Below are 18,967 nucleotides of genomic sequence, written 5' to 3' on the forward strand. Positions count from 1 at the left end.
TTCTTTTATATATAAAAATTTATTTATGAACATTATCTCTTGAAGGACAACAGCCTCTCTGCGCTTCTCTCTGTACATGCAACTGTAGAAAATAACATTTGTATTCACTTTGTCTCTTTCTGCAGGAAGTTGTACAGCTAAAGGACAGTTGTGTAGAGGCAGAGCGATGGCTGCGGCAGCACCAGCACCGCCACACAGAATTATGTACACAAACTACATCAGTAAAAAAAGAAAAGAAAAAAGAAGTTACATTGTTACATTACAGACAATGCACCCCGCTGCTGTTTCAACCCCACAATCTACGCAAATCGCACTAGTACAAATAAAAGGGTGTGAATTGACTTGTGAGAGTTATTTACATGTATATTTATATATATTTATATACGTATATACAACTGCCTGGTATAAGGATTCTAACGAGGGGAATTTACACCAACATCCCAATCCACAGAGCACACAATATCAAAGGGTATTATGCTCCTTCCATTATCCTGGCAATTTTGGAAAGCTTTTCCATGAATAGTTACCAAAAGCCTTTTTTTCAATTTAAAAAAAAATTAGATTGAGCAGGGTATCCATTGTTTCTCAGGGCTGCCTTGCTATGTAGCTAAGAGGCTGTGAACAGGTTAAACTAGCTAAACTGGCCCTTCTTCGCCTTAAGTTTTTCCAGGAACTGCACAGTGCTATTAAGCCACTTGGTGCAAAGCCACCAGATAGAAAAGAAGGGAGCGTTTCCATGAGCAGAAAATGCTGGAACGTGGGAGGGAGCGAGGACTTCCCTCCAAAACCTCTTTTACAGACAGCCCTGCCCACTGTTAAGGACACAACCTTCTTGCTAGAAAGCAGCACAACGAAGCTTGCTTGGGTGAAGCGGCTCGTCGCCAGCAAGGCAGTGGGAGGAAGGCCCAGAATTATTATTATTTTTTTGGTCCCAGGAGTCCAAAGGCAAGAGAGATGTCACTGCCTGCCCATGACATGACCCCACGGGTGTCAGAAGCACAAAGGTCAGGATTCTGACCTCCAACAACCAGTAGGCTCCTGGGAGGGCGTTTCAGAAAAAAACTCCCTGCTTGGAGCAGTGTGTGGCGGTGGCAGCAGCAACAATCATTCCACCCACCAACCCCTCGAGAAAACAGCAGGGGTAGAAGTTCTGCAAGTTCACACTGACTTAAAAATGAATATCATCTCGCAGCCCTGGGATGGGATTCAGCGGTAGCTGTACCTGGATCAGACTGACTGAAATCAATATGGTTAAGTCCTGCCACAATGACCTTGACTCACACTGATTTCAGTAGATGTCTTCCAAGGAGGACTAAAGCAGGATCTAACCCCCTGCTCTGTAAAAATGTTTCGTTGTTCTAAAAATCTAAAAATCACACACCCTATTAGCACCCCCTTGCTAAAAGTGAGGGTTTCCCCCTCTTTGAAATGCCGAAACAGAGATGGCTTCCCCTCTTAATACTGCTTTCCAAAAAGAACTTTGCTCAGGATAATACAGGCGTACTGCCCCTCCCTGACGTCCCCGCTTTCAGCAAGCCTCCGAGTGAAGGGTTCTTCTAGGTCTCAAGCCGTTAACCAGCGGCTCTAGCGGAACAAGGAGGGGCGCAGGGCCGAGGGAACAACTGTTATGGCAAAGGCGTTTTGTCAGGCGAAAGGAACTCCTTATCACGGTTGAGCCAGCCTTCGAAGAGGACGATGGCTCACTGACCAGGCACTGAAGAGAATGGCTTTTAAAAAAGATGCACGCTTTACCACACCTAGCCGCCACCAAGCATTCCTGTCATTCACGGCCACAGATATGTGACAAGAGTTGGGCAGAGAGCCTGGTAGCCCCAACTGCCCAAAGTAACCCTACTTCAGGTGGGGCTCCCTGGCTGAAATTTGGAGAGCTGGTGCATCATGGAGCAACTCCCCGCCTAAGCACCAAGGGCCTTCCCGGGCACCAACAATGCCGCGTACCAGAGGCATCTCATGGAATGTCACAAACCAGACAGGAGATGCTGGCCACAGAGTTCCACTCGGCTGGCCTTCCGCCCTACTTTCCTTGTCCAAATGGATTCAAGGCCTCTCTTCCCACATGGATACACACGAAACATGCACGCACGCCCCACCCCCGGCGAGGCTTCTATGCCTCTGTCTACAGCACTCAAAATACCCAAGTGTGGGTGCAAGAAAATAAGTCCCTCCGCTACCGTGGGAAACCCCTAAAGCCAAAGTGTGGGCCCGTTTCCTACAAATTCAGGAGTTTCTCATCAAGCTACAGATTTACAGATTCTTCACCTGCCTCCTTTCCCATCCCTCTGGGGGACACGGGTCTCTCCTTTCTCCTCACCTCCTCTTCAGTCCCCCTCCTGTTACACCTCTTGTGACTGCTTGGCTGCCCGTCCATCCGAACAGCAACTCCACTCAACTTTTCTGCACCCTTTTCAAGGACAAAGCAAGGGGGGCATTAGAAGGCAGCTCCCAAAGGGAACATTCTGCAAGCCCAGGCCTCCTTCCCCTCTCGAGTTTTTCTCTGTTCTCTCACCTCTGGAATTCCCTGGCCCCCACCACCTCATCTGTCTTGGCAGGGGTTCTAGACCCTCAAATGGATGGCCGATCCTGCTTCAACCTGCTGAGCCACACAACGCCAGGCGATCCCGGGGGGGGTGTCTCTGTCAACAGCCACAGAGTCACAAGAGAGGAGAAAGGGCATTTAGCTCAGCTCTTTCTCAAGCCTCCCTCATACGGAGACTTCGTGCGCTGTGCACCTGAGAAATACCGTCCCATAAAGGCCTGAGAGGGCGGTGGGGGGGAGAGCTGACAAGACTCCCTTTCTTGCCATCTCTCTCAAATGACACTCTAGGCACACCCTGATGAAGTCCCCGTCTCCTTCTGCCACAGCTTAAGGCTTTGGTTTCAGGGGCCATCATCTCTCCCTCCTCTTCCTCACCCTTTCAGCTGTGTCGTGAGGAAGCCGGTCTCCTGCTCCCTGCCCATGTGCTGAGCATCGTTTCTCCCCCCCCCCGATTCACACACTTGTACCAGAAACAACCCTGCTGAGCGTGACTGCATGGCTTCAATCCCTGCACACAGAAAGCCTATTGGAGCTTTGCTGGACTCAAAACAGGCAGTAGAGCCAAAAAGGCCCCTGGGCACCACCGCGGGCGGGTGGGGTGGAAGTGTGAGCCTCTGGCCTGCATTGGGAGGGAGGGAGGGAAGGAGGGCCTAGGATCCAAACGACCCATTTGGCCTTCGTGGAGGGGTGGAAGGATTGCTTCCTTCCCCCCCCCTCCGAGTCTGGGGTCAGGGGAGGGAAAGAGAAAGGAGAAGCGGGCAGTGCTGCCTAGGGTGAACTATACATACAAAGGTAATTTTAATTAATTTATTTATTTCTTTACACATGACTGAAGGTGATGTTACAGTACATAAATTATTTACAACTGTGCAGTAATGTGTGGCAAAATAAATTATCTAGAAGGCAGCAAAAAGTACATTGTTAATGTATATAAAAACTGTACAGCTTTTATGGGATACAATTTCTCTTTATACGAGTATTGGCTCTTGTAGTGTTTATCTTATTCTTTTTTTTTCTTCAAGTTATGTTCTCAGAAAGAGAAACAAAATGCCCAAGATTAAAGGAAAAATATATATTTATATATATATTTATATATATATATATATATAAACCATATGGATTGTACTCCATTTAAAAACAGAAACTGCAAAGTCCTTGCTCTGCCCCACTTACTTGGTTGTACCGGGCCAGGTGCTTGCTGCCTTCCCGTGGTTTTGATGGGTTGCCGGAACATGTCCTGTGTGTGTCTGCAGTCCGGGAGCATAGCTCTTTCTGTACCACCCTCCAGGGCCTGGCTAGGGACTCTCCCTATCACCAAGTGCCGCCTGGATGCAAGAAAAAACTGAAAAACTGTCCCCCAGCCACGCCCCACCCCCTGCCCCACCCCCTGTTTTGCCTTGCAGCGTCCATGAGGCAAGCTCCACCCGCAGGCAGCTGGAAGGATCGAAGCGCTGAGAACGGCCGTGATGGTGAGCGTGTGCCGATGGCCCCCCCATGGCTGCTTCTGTCCCATTGTCGGGCACCAGATGAGGTGCAGAGAGACTGTCCCAGAATTGCTCCTGCTCTCTCTGCCTCCATCAGTCTCTGTTCCGCCCTCCTGTCCTGTACACGCTGCTGCTGCTGCCACTGCTGCCACCAGCCTGCCTTCTGCCCCGGCGGCTGGTGTGAAACAAGCTACCCGTCCCCTTCCTCCCCTGCTTCCGCCAGCTGTGCGCAGGGAGACAGTTGTGAAGAAAGTGCTGTTCGTTGGTTGTCATTGATTTTTTTTTCTGCTTCCTCCTCATCTGACGAGGGATTCATCAGCAAGCGGTTGGGGTGAAGGGGCGTGTGTGTGAGCACCTGCACCCATTCTTGGGGGGTGGGTGGGATGGGCACCCACCCATGCCAGTTTGCAGCGAGAATGTCTCCAGGCCTGGTACTGTCATGCTGGCAAGAGCACAAAGTCATCGTTCACATCTACCATTGGCACGTAGAAGGAGGGCACCTCGTTCACACAGAGGGATTTGTGCCCAGCGGGGTCCAGTTCCTGCACCTTCAGCTGCCACTCCATGCGCTGCACTGCGTTCAAGGCTGCCGCTTCGTGTTGCTGCCGCATCAGGAGGCATGTCTGGACAGGAATGAAAGGAAGGAAGGAAGGAAGAAAGGTGAGTCTGATGGGTGGGAGGAGGAGCAGAGGGGTCAGCCTCAAAAGTTGGCCACTGGGACAAGCTTGCTTCCATAAACTGCTTCCTCTCTTAAGCATCTGCTTATGGTTTTAAAGATCAAAACTGGAGGCTCTTCTCTCTACTCCAGGTGAAATTAGATGGACTCAAAAATCCTGAAGGGTGGAGATCTGTTGGGGCCCCTGCACTGGCCTGCTTTAGAAGGCTACAGAAGGCATTTTTATGTTGGTAAAGGAATTGAATATGTTTATACCAAAGAGGAGATCCTTTAAAAAAAAGGGGGGGGGGAAGGTGGGTGATGGCTGGCTGGCTGGTAGATGAAGCACGTAAGTGCCTTCACCGATTAGCACTCCAGTCAGCAACACACAACTGGTTCAAATTCAAAGCAATACACTTTTAATTGACTGCAATCAGATTTTTAAAATTAAGGAATCACCTTAGCAAAGCTTGATGCTTCCAAGAAAGGGAAAGTCAGCAAAGAGTGTAGGGTGGTAGAGGAAGCCACACAAACTGAGTTATATCTGTCTGAAAACATGTGTGCCATGGTAAGACATTGGGCAATAAGTAGTGCTCAGATAGGAGCATTACTGATGGTTTCCTCAGAAAAGCTTAACCCTTAAGCTTAATAAATAACATGTTACCAGAAATGTATACATTTTCAATGATGTACCACCTAGCTTGCTTTCTACATGGTTAAATAAGAAAGAACAGCACATGGAATAGCAGGGGGTCAAACAAGCAGAGGCCCTGTTTCCCACTGGACTCTCTCTCTCTCTCAAGCGCCTGCTTTGAAGGCTGGCATCAGAGACTATAAAACGAACACAGACCCCTTTCTGCCCTCTCTCATCCCTTCCTGCCTCTATGACTGGCACCTGCGTGTTGAACAAAAGACGCCAGTTCCGGGGAAGAGAGAGTGGCACAAATGATTGGCTGTGAAAAGTGGATGATTGCTGGCTAACCACCACCATCATCAGGCAATATGATCTAGTTGGTGTCTTGTGGAATGAAGAAACGGAAGAGCTGAGAATGCAGAGGGAGAAAATTTGAGAGCTAACATTATCTGTACGTGTGTGTCTTAACCCCCTCCTGCACACCCTCCAATCAGGAGTTAACGCTGTGTGTCTGTGTGTGTGTGTGTGTGTGTACGTGTATGCGCATGCACGGTGCTTAGTCAACCTTGAGCCCAACCAGGTAGACATTCACACAACACAACTTGTATGCTTTCCCCATTCCCTATATGGAAATATTTTTTTGGGGGGGGAGACACAGCACCACCTACCTACTACCCACACACCCATTCCCCCACCCAACACACAAGGGAGCAAACCTCAACAGATGCTGCATCAGCATGCTTTATTTGCAAGAACCCTCCAGTTGGCAGTTGTTAATCCAAATACATTTCGAGAGTCCCTACTTCACATCACAGACAATAATAAATAACCCACCCACGACATCCCTCATGGATCTTCTTCAGCTCTCAACAGTGCTTTCTTATTGGCTGAGGCAGACTCTGTGTGGGACAGCCCTCCCCCCTCCCCAGAGGCTGGATGGCGGCTGACGTTGCCCTTGTTTCAGAGCCACGCTAAAACCAGCAGGTTCACAACTTGGCTTCTGATTTACCCGTTTGTCGGTTTTGTTTTGTATGGAGTTACAAAGTGTTTAATTGTGTTTTCAATTGTTCTAATTTGATTTTTCTGACTGTATCTGTTCATACGGAGCGACTGAGAAATACTTACAACAAAAGCATAAGCAAGGAGCTACTCTGTAATGCCTTCTCTTTAACACAACAGAAAAGACATAAGTGTGGAAACAGAGAAGCAAGCATCCTACGGAGGCAAAGAGAGGGAACTAAAACCGAAATCCTCGCTTTCCTTCCCCAACAGAGGGAGACAACAGCTCCTGAAAAAAATGTGTCATTAGCTCCAGGGTTACCTAACGTAGGGAACCATGGCCTTAGAGGGACATTCGGGGGGGGGGGGAATTCTGTATCCACCCTGGAAACCCTGGTTCCTCCGATCACCTCACACTTCACCCCCTTCACTCCTCTCTCCTTCCCAAACGGCAAGTGAAGGGATGAAGTTCTGCCTCACAATGGCTGGACTCCCTCTTCTTTCCTAAAACACAAGGCGAGCAAGCGACCCCACTAGACGCTTCGAAGGAAAGGGAGGTCCTTCCTCGCCTAGGGCTACTGAGTTCTCACACCAGCTTTGGGCTTCGCTGCTCACCTTCATCCGGTCGTATTTGTCATCCACATCCTGCAACCAGGAAATGAACTGGCGGGCGTTGAAACGGTCTCTGACAGATTTGTTTTCATCTCCCTAAGAAATGCAAGAAGAAGAAGAAGAAGAAGAAGAGGGTGAGCCGGGAGTCCAAGTCTATTCTCAGGGCTTGCACTCCCACTCCTGAGCGGCGTCTCTCTCACACACTTCTCCAGCTCCAAAGAAGAGCCCCTCAGGTGTACAGGTAAGGAACATGGCCCTTTCATGACCTCCGCCCATCGCAACCCTACATCTAGGGAACAAGTGCAACACTCAAGAGGGCCCCTGCTTTCTTCCCCCTACACTCGCTTAATGAATAGCCAGCCATGCTTCTAAGCCTGTGGGTACAAAAGCCTTTGCAAAAAGCCCCCCTACGCCCAGAACTCCTGAGAGGAGGCACCCAGCTCCAGTAACCTATTATGACGCAGAAACCATCTTTCTTTCCTTTCTATACCAAGAGCCGGGGAGTTCTAAATTAGATGCAAAAAAGATCAATACAAGGATAAGTAATAAATCTCCCCTGCTTGCTGCAATGCAGCAGTCGGTTTCCCACTGACAATCTAGCTTTATGGCAAGTAAGCAAGCAAGCAAGCAGAGGAGCCTCGAAAAGCATGGCCAGCAGGAGGGGCTGGTGCCACAGATCTGTGCTGCTGCAGCCACTTGGAGGTTTTTCCCCCTCTCTCTTGCTGCAAATCAACACCGGGAGCTAAGGGCTCCACATCTTCAGACTCTGAATCTGCTAACCTCTACGTGGGCGGGGAGTACTGCAAACGAAGGCACACAGATCTTCTTCTGGAAGTATTCGGCTCCAAAGAGCTGGGAGGCAACATCATTAGCTGAACAATCGGGTCATGAAGAATGGCTTAAGTATGGGGGTGGGGGTCACTGGATGCTCTGTAACAGCTCACCCACCTCCCCAGTTATTCCATTCAGCCATAGCTACAGAAGGTAGAGAGTCTTCTGGCACAAGGCCAATGCAGGAGGGATAGGGTCAGAGCCCCTCAGGCGGGCAAAGCATCACCTCTGCCTCACCCATGCATGCCTCACAATCCTGCCACTCAAGGCAGCTGTGTGGAAGAGCCCGGAGAGGAAGGTGACCATGAAAAAGCAGGCCCAGACCTGATTTTCCAGAGGCATGTTGTACACCTCCGAGTCCAGAAGCATGGTGCAAGCACTGAAGGGCACCGCCTGGTTTGCTATCGTCCTTGCGGCCCGACAATGAACCCTCAAAATCTCTTGCTCACAGGACACAATCAGCTTCTCCTGCGAAGAAGAGGGAGAGAGTTACGAGGGAGGGAGTAGTAGGCACCGACCGCTCACTCCTGCCTCAAAGGGAATGGGGAAAAGGCACTGTGCTCCCACCCATCCACGCCAAGCTGCCTATGGGCCTCTGGAGGCTTGTTATTACCCGCTCAATACTGTGCTGGAGTCGCAACTTGCCGCGGACGCCTTCCTGCTGCTTGAACAGCTCCTTGAGTGGCTCTGCCAGGGATGGAGGGGGTGCGATCTGAAACATACCGAAAGCCGAAAACTGTCATGAAACGGCAACGTCTTCGACGCACATCTCTGTTTTCTTTGTTCAGATGGGGGCCTGTGCAAGAAGCGCCCAGAGTAGTCTGTGTTTCTTGCTGCAGGAAGGTCAGGACTCAGCCGTGGGGCTAACTTCTGGGATCCAAACAAGGGCTTTGTTGCAAAGCGAGACAGAGCTCAGGTGTGTCCTTCCTGTGCCATCACATATTCTAAGTCTGGCTGTTCCAGGACGGGCAGACTAGAAGGTGGGAAAGGGCAGCTCTTTGAACAAGGTGATGTAGTCTGGCACCCAACTGAAACATTGACCTTGCAGCAGGCGACAGATATAAAAAAACTGGTGTCTGTCCTGGACCATCAGAGAAGCCCAGCCGTTCTGCCATGTGCTCATGCAGGAGCCAGAGCAGAGGCCAGTTTTTCTGACACATCAGGTTAATGACTCCACCAGCACACCCCTACGGGATTCAGTTCTGCTCAGCACACAGTTCATCACCTGCCTCTTACTTCCATCAGGGCACACAGGCCAACGTGGCTCTGAGGCCCCCATTTGGCTCCTTTAGAGCCTATGAGTCCACCTCTCCCAGCTGGTGCACTTGGGGTACACTACTCTTGACACGTCCCAGCTGCAGAACATATATGAGAAAAACATGAAAAAGATGAAGAACAGCAAGCTGGAAGCAAAGCATTTACAGCATTGCCACCATCAGAGAGGACTCCACTGTTCTTTTAGATAGGCCAGTGAATCAAGACAACCATCTTTATATCAGCTTTTTTTATTTAGCTCCCCTCTCTAAGTACTCAAGATACACAGGAAGTGGCTTGTTCTGAGTTGGAAGGCCGGCCCAACGGGCTCTGCACTGTTTATACTAATTGAACCTGAGTTTCAGGCAAGGAACATTCACAGCTGACAAGATGATTGAACCTGGGACCTCCGGAATACCAACCACATGGCCCAATGGTTGTGCCTTAGTGTTCATTTCATGTGCACAGAAATACAAACAATTTGCAAAACCAGTACGTGGACACATGTGCTTGTGTGGCAGAGAAAGAGAAACAATGAGAAATAATCTGTTATTACTTTTGTTGGGATCTACGATCAAAGTATGTCTAGAATATCTATTTCGAGAGTTCAATGTGTTTCGATTCTCATGCATCATTTTGAAATCATTGTCTGGTCCAAGGCTCACCTGTGGCCCCCAGAAGGCTAAGGAGAGCCTTTAATTCCTACCAGGCCTCAGCTTCCCTGCAGCGTCCCTCTCCTTCCCAGGTGGATGCTCTGTGGACCAGTTTGAGCTTGCAAAAGGAGCCTTGGTGCCATGCACCATCAGAAGAACAAGATAAACTTTGGCCACTTCACCCCATGCCTTACCAGCCTGCGCCCAAGATCGCTACACAACTGAGTGGGGTTGGGGGGGGCAGGGGGTGTCCATTGAAACAACCACAGTCATTAATATACTCCAAGGGCTGTGTCGGAAGTGCAGGGAGCAGCAAAGACTGCTGGTGGAGCTGGACGGGATTGTTCTCATGCCTGCAAAGCTCACAAGCAAAGCCAGGAGGGCAAGCAGGGTAAGAGACTACTCACCACTGGAATGTGCAGCTTGCTTAAAGGTTTGCCATCCAGCAGGTACGAGCCCGTGTAGGTGACGTACTCGGCGTAACACTGGGGGGCCTGGGGAGTGATGTAGCAGAGGATTTTCCGCTTCTCCTCAATTTTCTTCCTAATCTGCAGGTACTCAAAATAAGGATTGGACCGGTCGCTGTGGTACGGCTCAATATCGTCCAGCTTAATGGTATCCACAATGGCAGCCAGAGTCTGCTGGATCATCTCCCGCGTCTGCTGGGTGGAGGTGTTGATCTGCTGCTGTAGCTGCTGATTAGAGCGCTGAAACCTGCGCTTCCGCGGGTGCTGTGCCTGGGCGTCCTCTTCCTCTGAGACACGTCCCTTTGCCCGTGTGGTGGGGGCGGGGGCAGGGGCAGGGGCATATTCCTTCTCTGTCGCCGCTGCTGCTGCCGCTGCCGCCGCCGCATTCTGCTTGCTTTGATTGGCAAGCATCTGGGCTCGGTTCCTGGTGATCCGCTGTGGAATCTCTTCTATTTTGGGGGGCTTGGGGGTTTCAGGTACTGGTTTGGGAGCTGGTTCTGTGGCTTCTGACTGTGTATTCCCATGTGGCACTTCAGCCTGAGAGGGAGGGATCTGGCTAGCAGCCGCCAATACATCTTGAACATCACTGCTCTCAGCCTTGTTGGCTTGGCTTAAACTGGGTTCAGAACCACCGTCAGAGGCAAGAGGAGCGGAAGGGAGTTGTTCCTCGCCACTGGCGGCCACCTCTTGGGTCTCTAATTGGGCACCATCTGCTGATGTTGCTTCCTGAATATTCTGGGGGGTCTCTGGTTCTTCTGCACTCTTCTCCTCTGGAGCACCTGAGGTTTCCGATGAAATTCCTACAGAACTCTCCTCAGACTTCTGCTCCTCGGAGCGTGGTTCTGGCTCCTCAGGCAGGATGCTCTGTGGGTTGAGAGTCAGCTCCTCTTGATCATTTGCGGACCCTGAAGAGGTAACAGCCTCTACAAGAGTAGGACCCATGGTTTCTGAAGCTGCTGCGTGGTCTCCTTCAGTGGCCTCGGATGCTGCCACTTCCATTTCTGGAACGTCTTTTGTCTGAAGTGGCAACTCCGGTAAGGAGAAAGGACCCAGGTCCAAATCATCTTCCGAGTTGGTGAATGGATCAGGCCAAGGGACAGGTTCCTCTGCATTGCCAGGCGCCGCGGCGCTGCTCTCCAAGTAATCTTCTTTTTCTAGCGTGTTAGCAGCCTCCACCTGGGATTCTGCAGGCAGGCTGGCCATCTGGACAGGCGTGTCAGAGGCTTCCTCTGGAACAGACTTGCTGCTATTAAAGAAAGAGTCTAATCTAGCTGGGGAACCTGCATAGGGTGCCTGCCGATCTGCAGCCCCAATGTCTCCTGGCCCTGGCCCTTCGGCATCTTCCTTTGCCTTGTTCAGCCCTGGCTCAATCACAGAGACAGGGTAGGGAACAGGAGAGCTGGGGAAGAGTGGCTCTGTGGGAATGAAGGGTGCCGGTGTGGGATGTGTGGCGTCCATGGAACAGAAAGTCTTTGGTGAACTGGGGCCCTGCGGAGGAGACTTAATGAGCAGCTCTGATCCCACGGACCAACCAACAGGGTGCTCAGAAGGACTGTCTGCCAAACTGGGTGGCCCAAGAGGATCCAGATATCTTTTCGGAGTGTTCTCCCACGCAGCGCTGTTTGGTTCCGGAACGCCAGAGTCAAACTCATTCTCCTCAATGGGTGGCAGGAAGCTTGACTCCGGGGGCATAATGGAAGCCGTGGCCTGTTGCTCTTCGGTGGCCTCCAGAGGCAGGCCAAGATCTGGCGGAAGAGCACTTTCCACGGAAGGGGCAAGCAGCTCATCTCTGTGTGAAGGGGAAGATTTGGCTTGCAGTCCAGAAAACACACTTTCAGGGGACTGGGCCGTGTTGCCAGCTGTGCCCGGCGGGCAATGCAACCCTTCCCCCTTAGGAGATGGAACTCCATATTCAGGTGAATAGTACTCAGGAGACAAGCACGGGAACTTTTCTATGGGAATGGAAGGAAGAGGCAACTTCTCCTCCATCAAATGCTGGGCGGGAGAGTCATAATTAGATGTGGCCGGGACACTTTGCTGGCGAAATAACTTGTCTCCCACACTGAACTCTTCCTCTGGTGCTCTCCTGATATCCACAGACATTGAACGGTGTAGATTTGTGGAGGGAATGGTCCTGGTCGGGGTCTGACTTGGGTTCTCAGGAAATCCACTTGAAGGGTTGGAATACCTGTCGAAAAAGGATGGAGAACAAGCATTCATGGACATGGTGGAGATGGGCAGCGAGTGCTGAGAGTCCGCACAGTCAAACATCAGGTCGGTGTAATCTTCGTTGCTGCAAGAGGGGGTCCTTGGAGTCTGCATCACTTCCTCATAGCTTGGGCAAGAAACAACAGAGGCTGGTGCGGGCACCCCCGTTGGCCTGCTCTGATCCGGCCTTGGAGAAGCAGGCAAGATTTCCTTCAGCTGGGGCCCAGCTATCCAGTCCTTGGAATCCACCCCAACAGCAGGCTGGGTCTTGTTATCAGGGGACACTATAGGAGCCAGTGGGCCTAGATCTTTGATTTTTTTGTCCTTTAACTGGGTATCAAGTGCTAAAGGTTTCTTTGTAGTCATATCCAGACTCCTCTTGCGCATGTCCTCACTGGCCTTGAGTTTGTCTTTTAATTTGGGATCTCCAGACCTATGCCTCATCTTCTCCATTTGTTTCATTCTCTCCTTGTGCCTCTTGTGGCGCTCTTCTATCTCCAGATCTTTTTGGCTCAACATCCTCTCAAAACTGGTCATCATTAGGTCTCCATCGCCCAAAAGCTTTTCCCTGGGCCTTTCTTTCTTGGCGCTCTCTTTGGATAAAGGGATTCTGTCATTCCCGTTGCTCATCTTGAGAGACTCTGCTTTCTCCTTTTCTTGGTTCTCCTTCAGTCGCTCCTTGACTTTTAGGTCATTAAATTTGGGCGGCTCTTCCTTAGATTTGTCTTTGAGTGTGACTGCTTGAGAGCCGTCCTTGTCTTTGATGGTCTTCTGCTCATCCTTGTGATGTCTGAATAAGCCATCTGTGTGTTTCTCTCTGTGCTTCTCTCTCTCTTCTTTCCATTTCTCTTTGTGCCTGTCTCTCTTTTTCTTCTCTTTGGTGGTGCTGGCTGTGCTGGAGCTGTACGACCTCTCCTTGTCCATCTTCTTTGGAGCCTCTCTTTCCGACTCGTTTTTGTCCTTCTTTTCAGAAAACGAGTACTCTGTGTTTTTGTCTAGTTCCTCTTCAGCCTCTGTTTTTGTACCATAGGAAACGCCAAAGCCTTCTCCGTCCATTGCATACTCCTTTTCGTATTGAGTGGAATCCTTCCGGCTGATGGAGTCCTTAAATTCGTCTGTTTTATCTTTCTTCTCTGCTTTCTCTTTCTTGGCCTTTTCTTTTTCATGGCTCTTCTTTGAGGACGACGAAGAATGTCGGTGCCTCTCCTTCTCCTTCAGCTTATCTGGCAAGCCAGGCAAAGGCAAGGCCTCCTTCGACTTCTCTTCAGAAGCATCTGCAAGAGACAGGTGGGAAGAGTCAAAGAGATTGGTCAGCACTGGGTCTTGCCCCCGGTCTGTGAAACTGTCAGAAGAAATCTCACTGATTTTATCATTAGAGTCATCCCTATATTCATTGAGGGCTTCTTCCTCCAATTTCTCCAGCATACTCTTCTCCCCTTCTCCACTTTTTGAAGGTCGCTTGTCTTTGGCGTACTCCTTATCCAGCTTTTCTTTGTGCCTGCTTTTAACCTTCTCTTCTCCAACATGTTTCTTTTCCATCTTCTCAGGCAGCTTCTGCTTAGATTTCCTTTCCTGTCCAGAATCTACCGAGGTCCTCTCTTTCCTCTCTTTGTACTTCTCAACCGACTCTTTGTCCTTCTTCTCTTTGTGTTTCTCAAAGGAGGTTTTTTCTTTCTTCTCCTTCCCGCCCTCGGCTGGTCCTTTGTCCTTTTTCTTCTCTCTCGATTCTTTGTCTTTCTGCTTCTCAGCAGAATGCTGCCTCTCGGAGGAATATTTCCTGTGTTTCTCAGGAACATAAAGGTCTCTTTCAGCTACTATGGTGTCGTCTTTATCCTGCAGGCTGTCCGTCCGATGCATTTCACTCCCAATGCCCTCTCCAAATTTGAATCCACTCAAGCTGCAGTCATCCTTTTCTTCCTCACTTTCATCAGTGAAGATGTCTAAGATGTTGTACCAGGTTCTCTCACGCCCCTTTTTCTCATCCCTCCTCTCATGGAAGTCTTCTTTATCACCAGAAAAGTTCTTTTCTTTCTTTTCTTTACCTTGGTCTAAGGAAGATTTCCTTTCTTTCTCTTTGCTGTGAGAATCTTTGTATTTCTCCTTCGTATCTTTCTTATCTTTAAAGCTTTTATCCAACTCTTTGTCCTTCTGGTTCTTTTCCAGCAGAGATTTCTCGTTTCTCTCTTTGTCCTCCACTTTGGATTTTTCTTTGTACTTTTCAGCTTTTAGCTTTTCTTTTTTATCCTTTTCCGGCAGGTCCTTCTTCTCCTTTCCTGAGTGATGCCTTTCCCAGATCTCCATGTTTTTCCCACCAAATTCAGGATCTGTTTTTTCTTTGAAGAATGCTTCACAGCCATAGTCTTTGAATTCATCCCTGTAGGACTCCTCTTGTTTGATTTTAATGTCTTTCCTTTCTTTAGAACTATCAGACAGTTCTCTCCTCTCTCTGCTTATTTCCATGCAATCCTTCTCCTTTTTCTCTTTAAAGTTTTCAGCAGAGTCCTTCCTTTTCTTTTCGGGCAGATAACCGGGAACACCTTTATGTTTTTCGGTTTGGTCCTTTTTCTTGTCAGTGTTCCGCTCAATGTATTCACGATCTTTCTTTTTAAGAAAAGTGTCTTTTTCGGCGCGCTTCTCACTGTATTCTCTCTTGTCTTTAGCTTTACTCTCTCGCTTCTTGTCTTTTGTCTCCTCTTTCACTGTTTCAATGATGAGTTTTGCTACGGTGTCGTTTTTTATTTCCCTGTAGTCTGTCACTGGGGAATCCCAGCTATCCTCACCTTTGAAATCAAAAGAAGAATCAGATGACAAATCTGAAAGCCACCGGTCCTGCTGATCATCTGACAGGCTGAACTTTGTGTCCTCGTTTTCCAAAAACTGGTTTTTATTACTAAACTCTTCAAAGCTGGATTCCTCTCTGTAACCTTTGTCTTTTTTACATTTCTCCTTCTCCTCTTTCAAAGTTCTTTCCTTCTCTGGTTTTGCTGGTTTTTCCTCCTTTGGCTCATTTTTCTTTTCAGCTTTAAACTGCTTGTCCTTGGATTTTTTCTTCCGTTCCTCCTTGTGTATCCGAGGCTTCTCCTCTTTAGGAGATTTCTCCTTTATGGGCTTCTCTTTCTCTGATCTGTTGGTCTTTTCTTCTCTGAAAGATTTATTAGCATCTTTACTCGCTTCCTTGGCCTTTTTCAAGGATTTCTCATCTCTGGAGGTTTTCCCGGCTTCCTCTTTGAACAACCACTCCTTCTCCTCAGATTTCGTTTTCAGAAATTTGTCTTCCTTCTTGAAGTGCTCCCTCTCATGCTTTAGCGCTTTGAGCTTGTTCTCGACAGGGCTTTCGGTCTCTACAATCAAAGCCTTTTCAGCCTTCTGCTTAGAGTCCTCATAGTCAAAAGAAAAGGCTTTGATGATTTTAATGTCTTGGGTGGCAGGACACTGGCCCCTCTCTTTATTTTTGTGTTTGTGTTTTGTTTTATGTTTCTTTACAACCTTCCCCTCCTTGTCCAGCTTTGGAATAGCTCCATCGACATTCGCATGGAATGAATTCTTCTTCTCCATCACCACCACAGCAGCCCCATGCTGGGCTCGCTTCTTGGGCTCCTGCTTTTTGCGCAGGGGCTTTAGAGACTCCAGGCTCGAATCTTCAGACGTGTAATCTGACTCACTGGTCAACCGTGTCCTCGTCGAATCCGACAAGGAACTGACATCTGACCAAGCTGGTGAGGAGACCGTCTTCCAGTTGTCTGTCCTCCAGTGCTTGGAGTGCTGTTCTGTAAGGGTGAGGTTATGCTTCTGTGACCCCAAACTTCCATGGGAAGAGGCAGAGGAGGCAGAAAGGGAATTAAACAAAGATGGCTCTTTTAACACGATTCTGGAGTCCTTTACACAGGTAGCACTTCGTACAGAGTCTCTGTCGTCCTCCTCGCTCTCCAGGTTTTCGCTCTCTGATTCAGAGGAACAAAACTTGTCATTTTTTTTGCCAAACCGAACTTCTTTGCCCTTGGTCTCCTTCTTACGCTTTTTCTTCACTTTGTTTTTCTCCTTCTGTTGCTTGGCGCTGGCTGGTTCCCGAGTTTTGCTGCTGGGTGGGATGGAATGGGTTGTCAGCCTCAGCTTTTCTCCAGTTCCAACAGCAACGCCACTCTCCTCTTCGTCAGATGTGTCCGAGAGGATGCGATGGGCCGCTTTCTTTGGTGTGATTGTGCTGCTGCTTTTTGTATAGGTTTTCACTTCCATCTTAGGGATGGAAATAAAACTATTTGCTTTTGTCTCTTTCCGGTAATCTTTCTTCAGCAGATGTTTATCGTCAACCGGCGGGACCCTATCCTGTTCGTCGTCCTCATCGAACTCATATTCATCTTTCACCGGGGTGATGGCTTTTGGGGGCTCCTGATGCTTGGCCTTGTGTTTCAGGCCTTTCTCAAACTCAGAGTCTGTGTTATTGCCATCAATGGAACTGGATGGTGCAAACGAAGGAGCATCTTCCTCTTCTGAGCTCTCTGGAAAACAAGAATGAAATAGGAAGGTGAGGTACAGTGACAAGTTTCAGTCTGAGTTACCATTATTTCCACAGAAACCTGATCACAATACCTGAATGGATAATCTATCATCCATGTGCTAAGCATAGCTGTGGTTGCTCTAGCTACACGATGCTCTGAGAAGTGGCTTCTGGGATAAAAGGCCAAAGCTGCGCAAGGAGTCAGTGGTGGGAATCCATGTGGAGCATCTGGACAGAAAGGATGCAAATCCAATAAGAGCTGCTGCGCGTAACGTCTATTTGTTTCAAAGGGGACGGCTTCCAGAAGTTGCAGCACCACCAGGCATCTGCAGTGCCAATCTATTATTAGATAAACAGCGCATCTGTTTTTGTTGTCTCAAGTGCTTTAAAACAGCCACATGAGCACTGGCCAGGCTCAATACTCCACCTCTCTACCAAGGCAGGTCAAGGCAACATCCATCCTAGCTCATCTACGAGCTCTATCATTAGAAAAATACCTAACTTCACAATCTGCAATGTGTCTCTTAAAGTGCACATTTCAGCGCACATCATCCCAGTAATGACCATTTTTTGTAAGGTAGGCCAAATGGTTATCACTCTATGACACGTGAAGGGGTAAGGCGAATAACCGATTATACAAGCGCGCGCGCACACGCACACACACACACACACACACACACACACACACACACACACACACACACACACACACACACACACACACACACACACACACACACACACACACACACACACACACACACACACACACACACACACACATTTCATGACTGACAAGAGATTAGAGGCGAAGAAAGAAGCCTTTCTAGTCCGCTTTCTCAGCCCATGATCCCTTTGCCATGACTTTCTGCCACTATGCCACAGTTTCCAAATCTCCCCTTCAGCCCTCTACCTTCACAGGCTCACCTATGCCAAGCTAGACCATGTAGCACAACTCACACCTTTCCCCCTCTGAAAGCAAAGGAGGGACACCTGATCAGCAGTGCTGTCTGTCTGTTCTTCCCCCATCTGCTTCATCTCTGTTTCCCAAAGACGAGGCTGTTTTCACCCCAGGTCCCTTCTACCTGGGCCCCAAATCCACCAGGCACAGTCTAAGGTGATGTTCTAGCACAGGACAGGTCGTGCTCCATGAGAACAAATGGCAAGTTGAGATAGTGATCCTGAGTTCACTTATGGATGGGGAAGAAATTACTACCTGAGTACATACAAATTCCGTTCAGGAGTCTTGTGCCATTTATGTCTCCTGACGGGTCTTCTGGTTTCACAGGCACAACCTTTCCAAATACTGTGCAGGGCTGAGCAGCGTGTGGGAAACATAAAACATGAAGTATTCCCTCATCTCATACTTCCTACTCTCCATTCTATTTGGTCAACATGAGGGGGAGAGATTGAAAGCCAACAAATGAAACTGGATCCTTTTCGAGAGTTGTTACCAGTCTTGCTCTTCCGGTGCTCTGCCTCCCCCAGGGGGAAGAACAGGAAAGCAAAGAGTTTCATATTAACCTGAAGAATTTCATGTGGCTTCCTCGGTGGAGCACCATTTTTGCCTGATTTCCAACAAAGAGCTGTTACATCCATACACAGACAGGTTACTCAGGGCACAGATCTCATGGGCCCAACATCATGAGCAGAAGACACTCTGAAGGTGTTTCTCATGAACTTGGCAGACGCTCTGGGGTGTGTGTGTGCGCTCCTTGCAGCTTTGTAATCAGCAGCAGAGGGCCGTCTCTTCTGGGCGGACCATTTCTGGGAAAAGCCTCAGTGAATCATGAAGCTGGATTTTGGTTAATCAGATGTGACTCATCCAAACAATAAACTTTAGGAGATTGTGTGATGTCTATTTAACTCTTCTTCAAACCACACCTTTCTGCCAGTTCCCACCTCTTCTTACCTGTGGAGCTCTCTTCACTGGAAGGATATGTGGCCTTCCCTAGAAGCAGGTTCACCATTGTGGGGGAGTTTGCAACTTTTAATGGGGTCTCCCCCCTCCTGTTGAGCTGGTGAGGATTTCCTCCATAATGTAGCAACAGTTTGACAACCTGAGCAAGAGAAATCACAATGATGTCTTACTATGCTGCATCAATCAGGTGCTTTTCT

General features: G+C 49.0%; 1 protein-coding gene across 6 annotated transcripts in view; it reads right to left on the minus strand.

The window, feature by feature from the left end:
* Window positions 1-18,967, minus strand: part of ANKRD11 (ankyrin repeat domain 11) — a 168,245-nt gene continuing 149,278 nt past the window's right edge. For 5 of the 6 annotated variants that reach the window (XM_072980649.2, XM_072980650.2, XM_072980647.2 and 2 more), the window contains 6 exons: window positions 18,762-18,909; window positions 10,087-16,850; window positions 8,386-8,484; window positions 8,097-8,240; window positions 6,945-7,037; window positions 1-4,664 (listed from right to left, as the gene is read on the minus strand). In XM_072980649.2, the coding sequence (XP_072836750.2) occupies window positions 4,479-4,664; window positions 6,945-7,037; window positions 8,097-8,240; window positions 8,386-8,484; window positions 10,087-16,850; window positions 18,762-18,909 (7,434 nt within the window). In that variant the 3' untranslated portion in view covers window positions 1-4,478. Of the gene's footprint in view, window positions 4,665-6,944; window positions 7,038-8,096; window positions 8,241-8,385; window positions 8,485-10,086; window positions 16,851-16,941; window positions 17,184-18,761; window positions 18,910-18,967 lie in introns of those variants that run through there. The other variant, XM_078380502.1, reaches the window with a different exon arrangement.

Source organism: Pogona vitticeps, chromosome 10 (assembly GCF_051106095.1).
Source record: "Pogona vitticeps strain Pit_001003342236 chromosome 10, PviZW2.1, whole genome shotgun sequence".
NCBI lineage: Eukaryota > Metazoa > Chordata > Lepidosauria > Squamata > Agamidae > Pogona > Pogona vitticeps.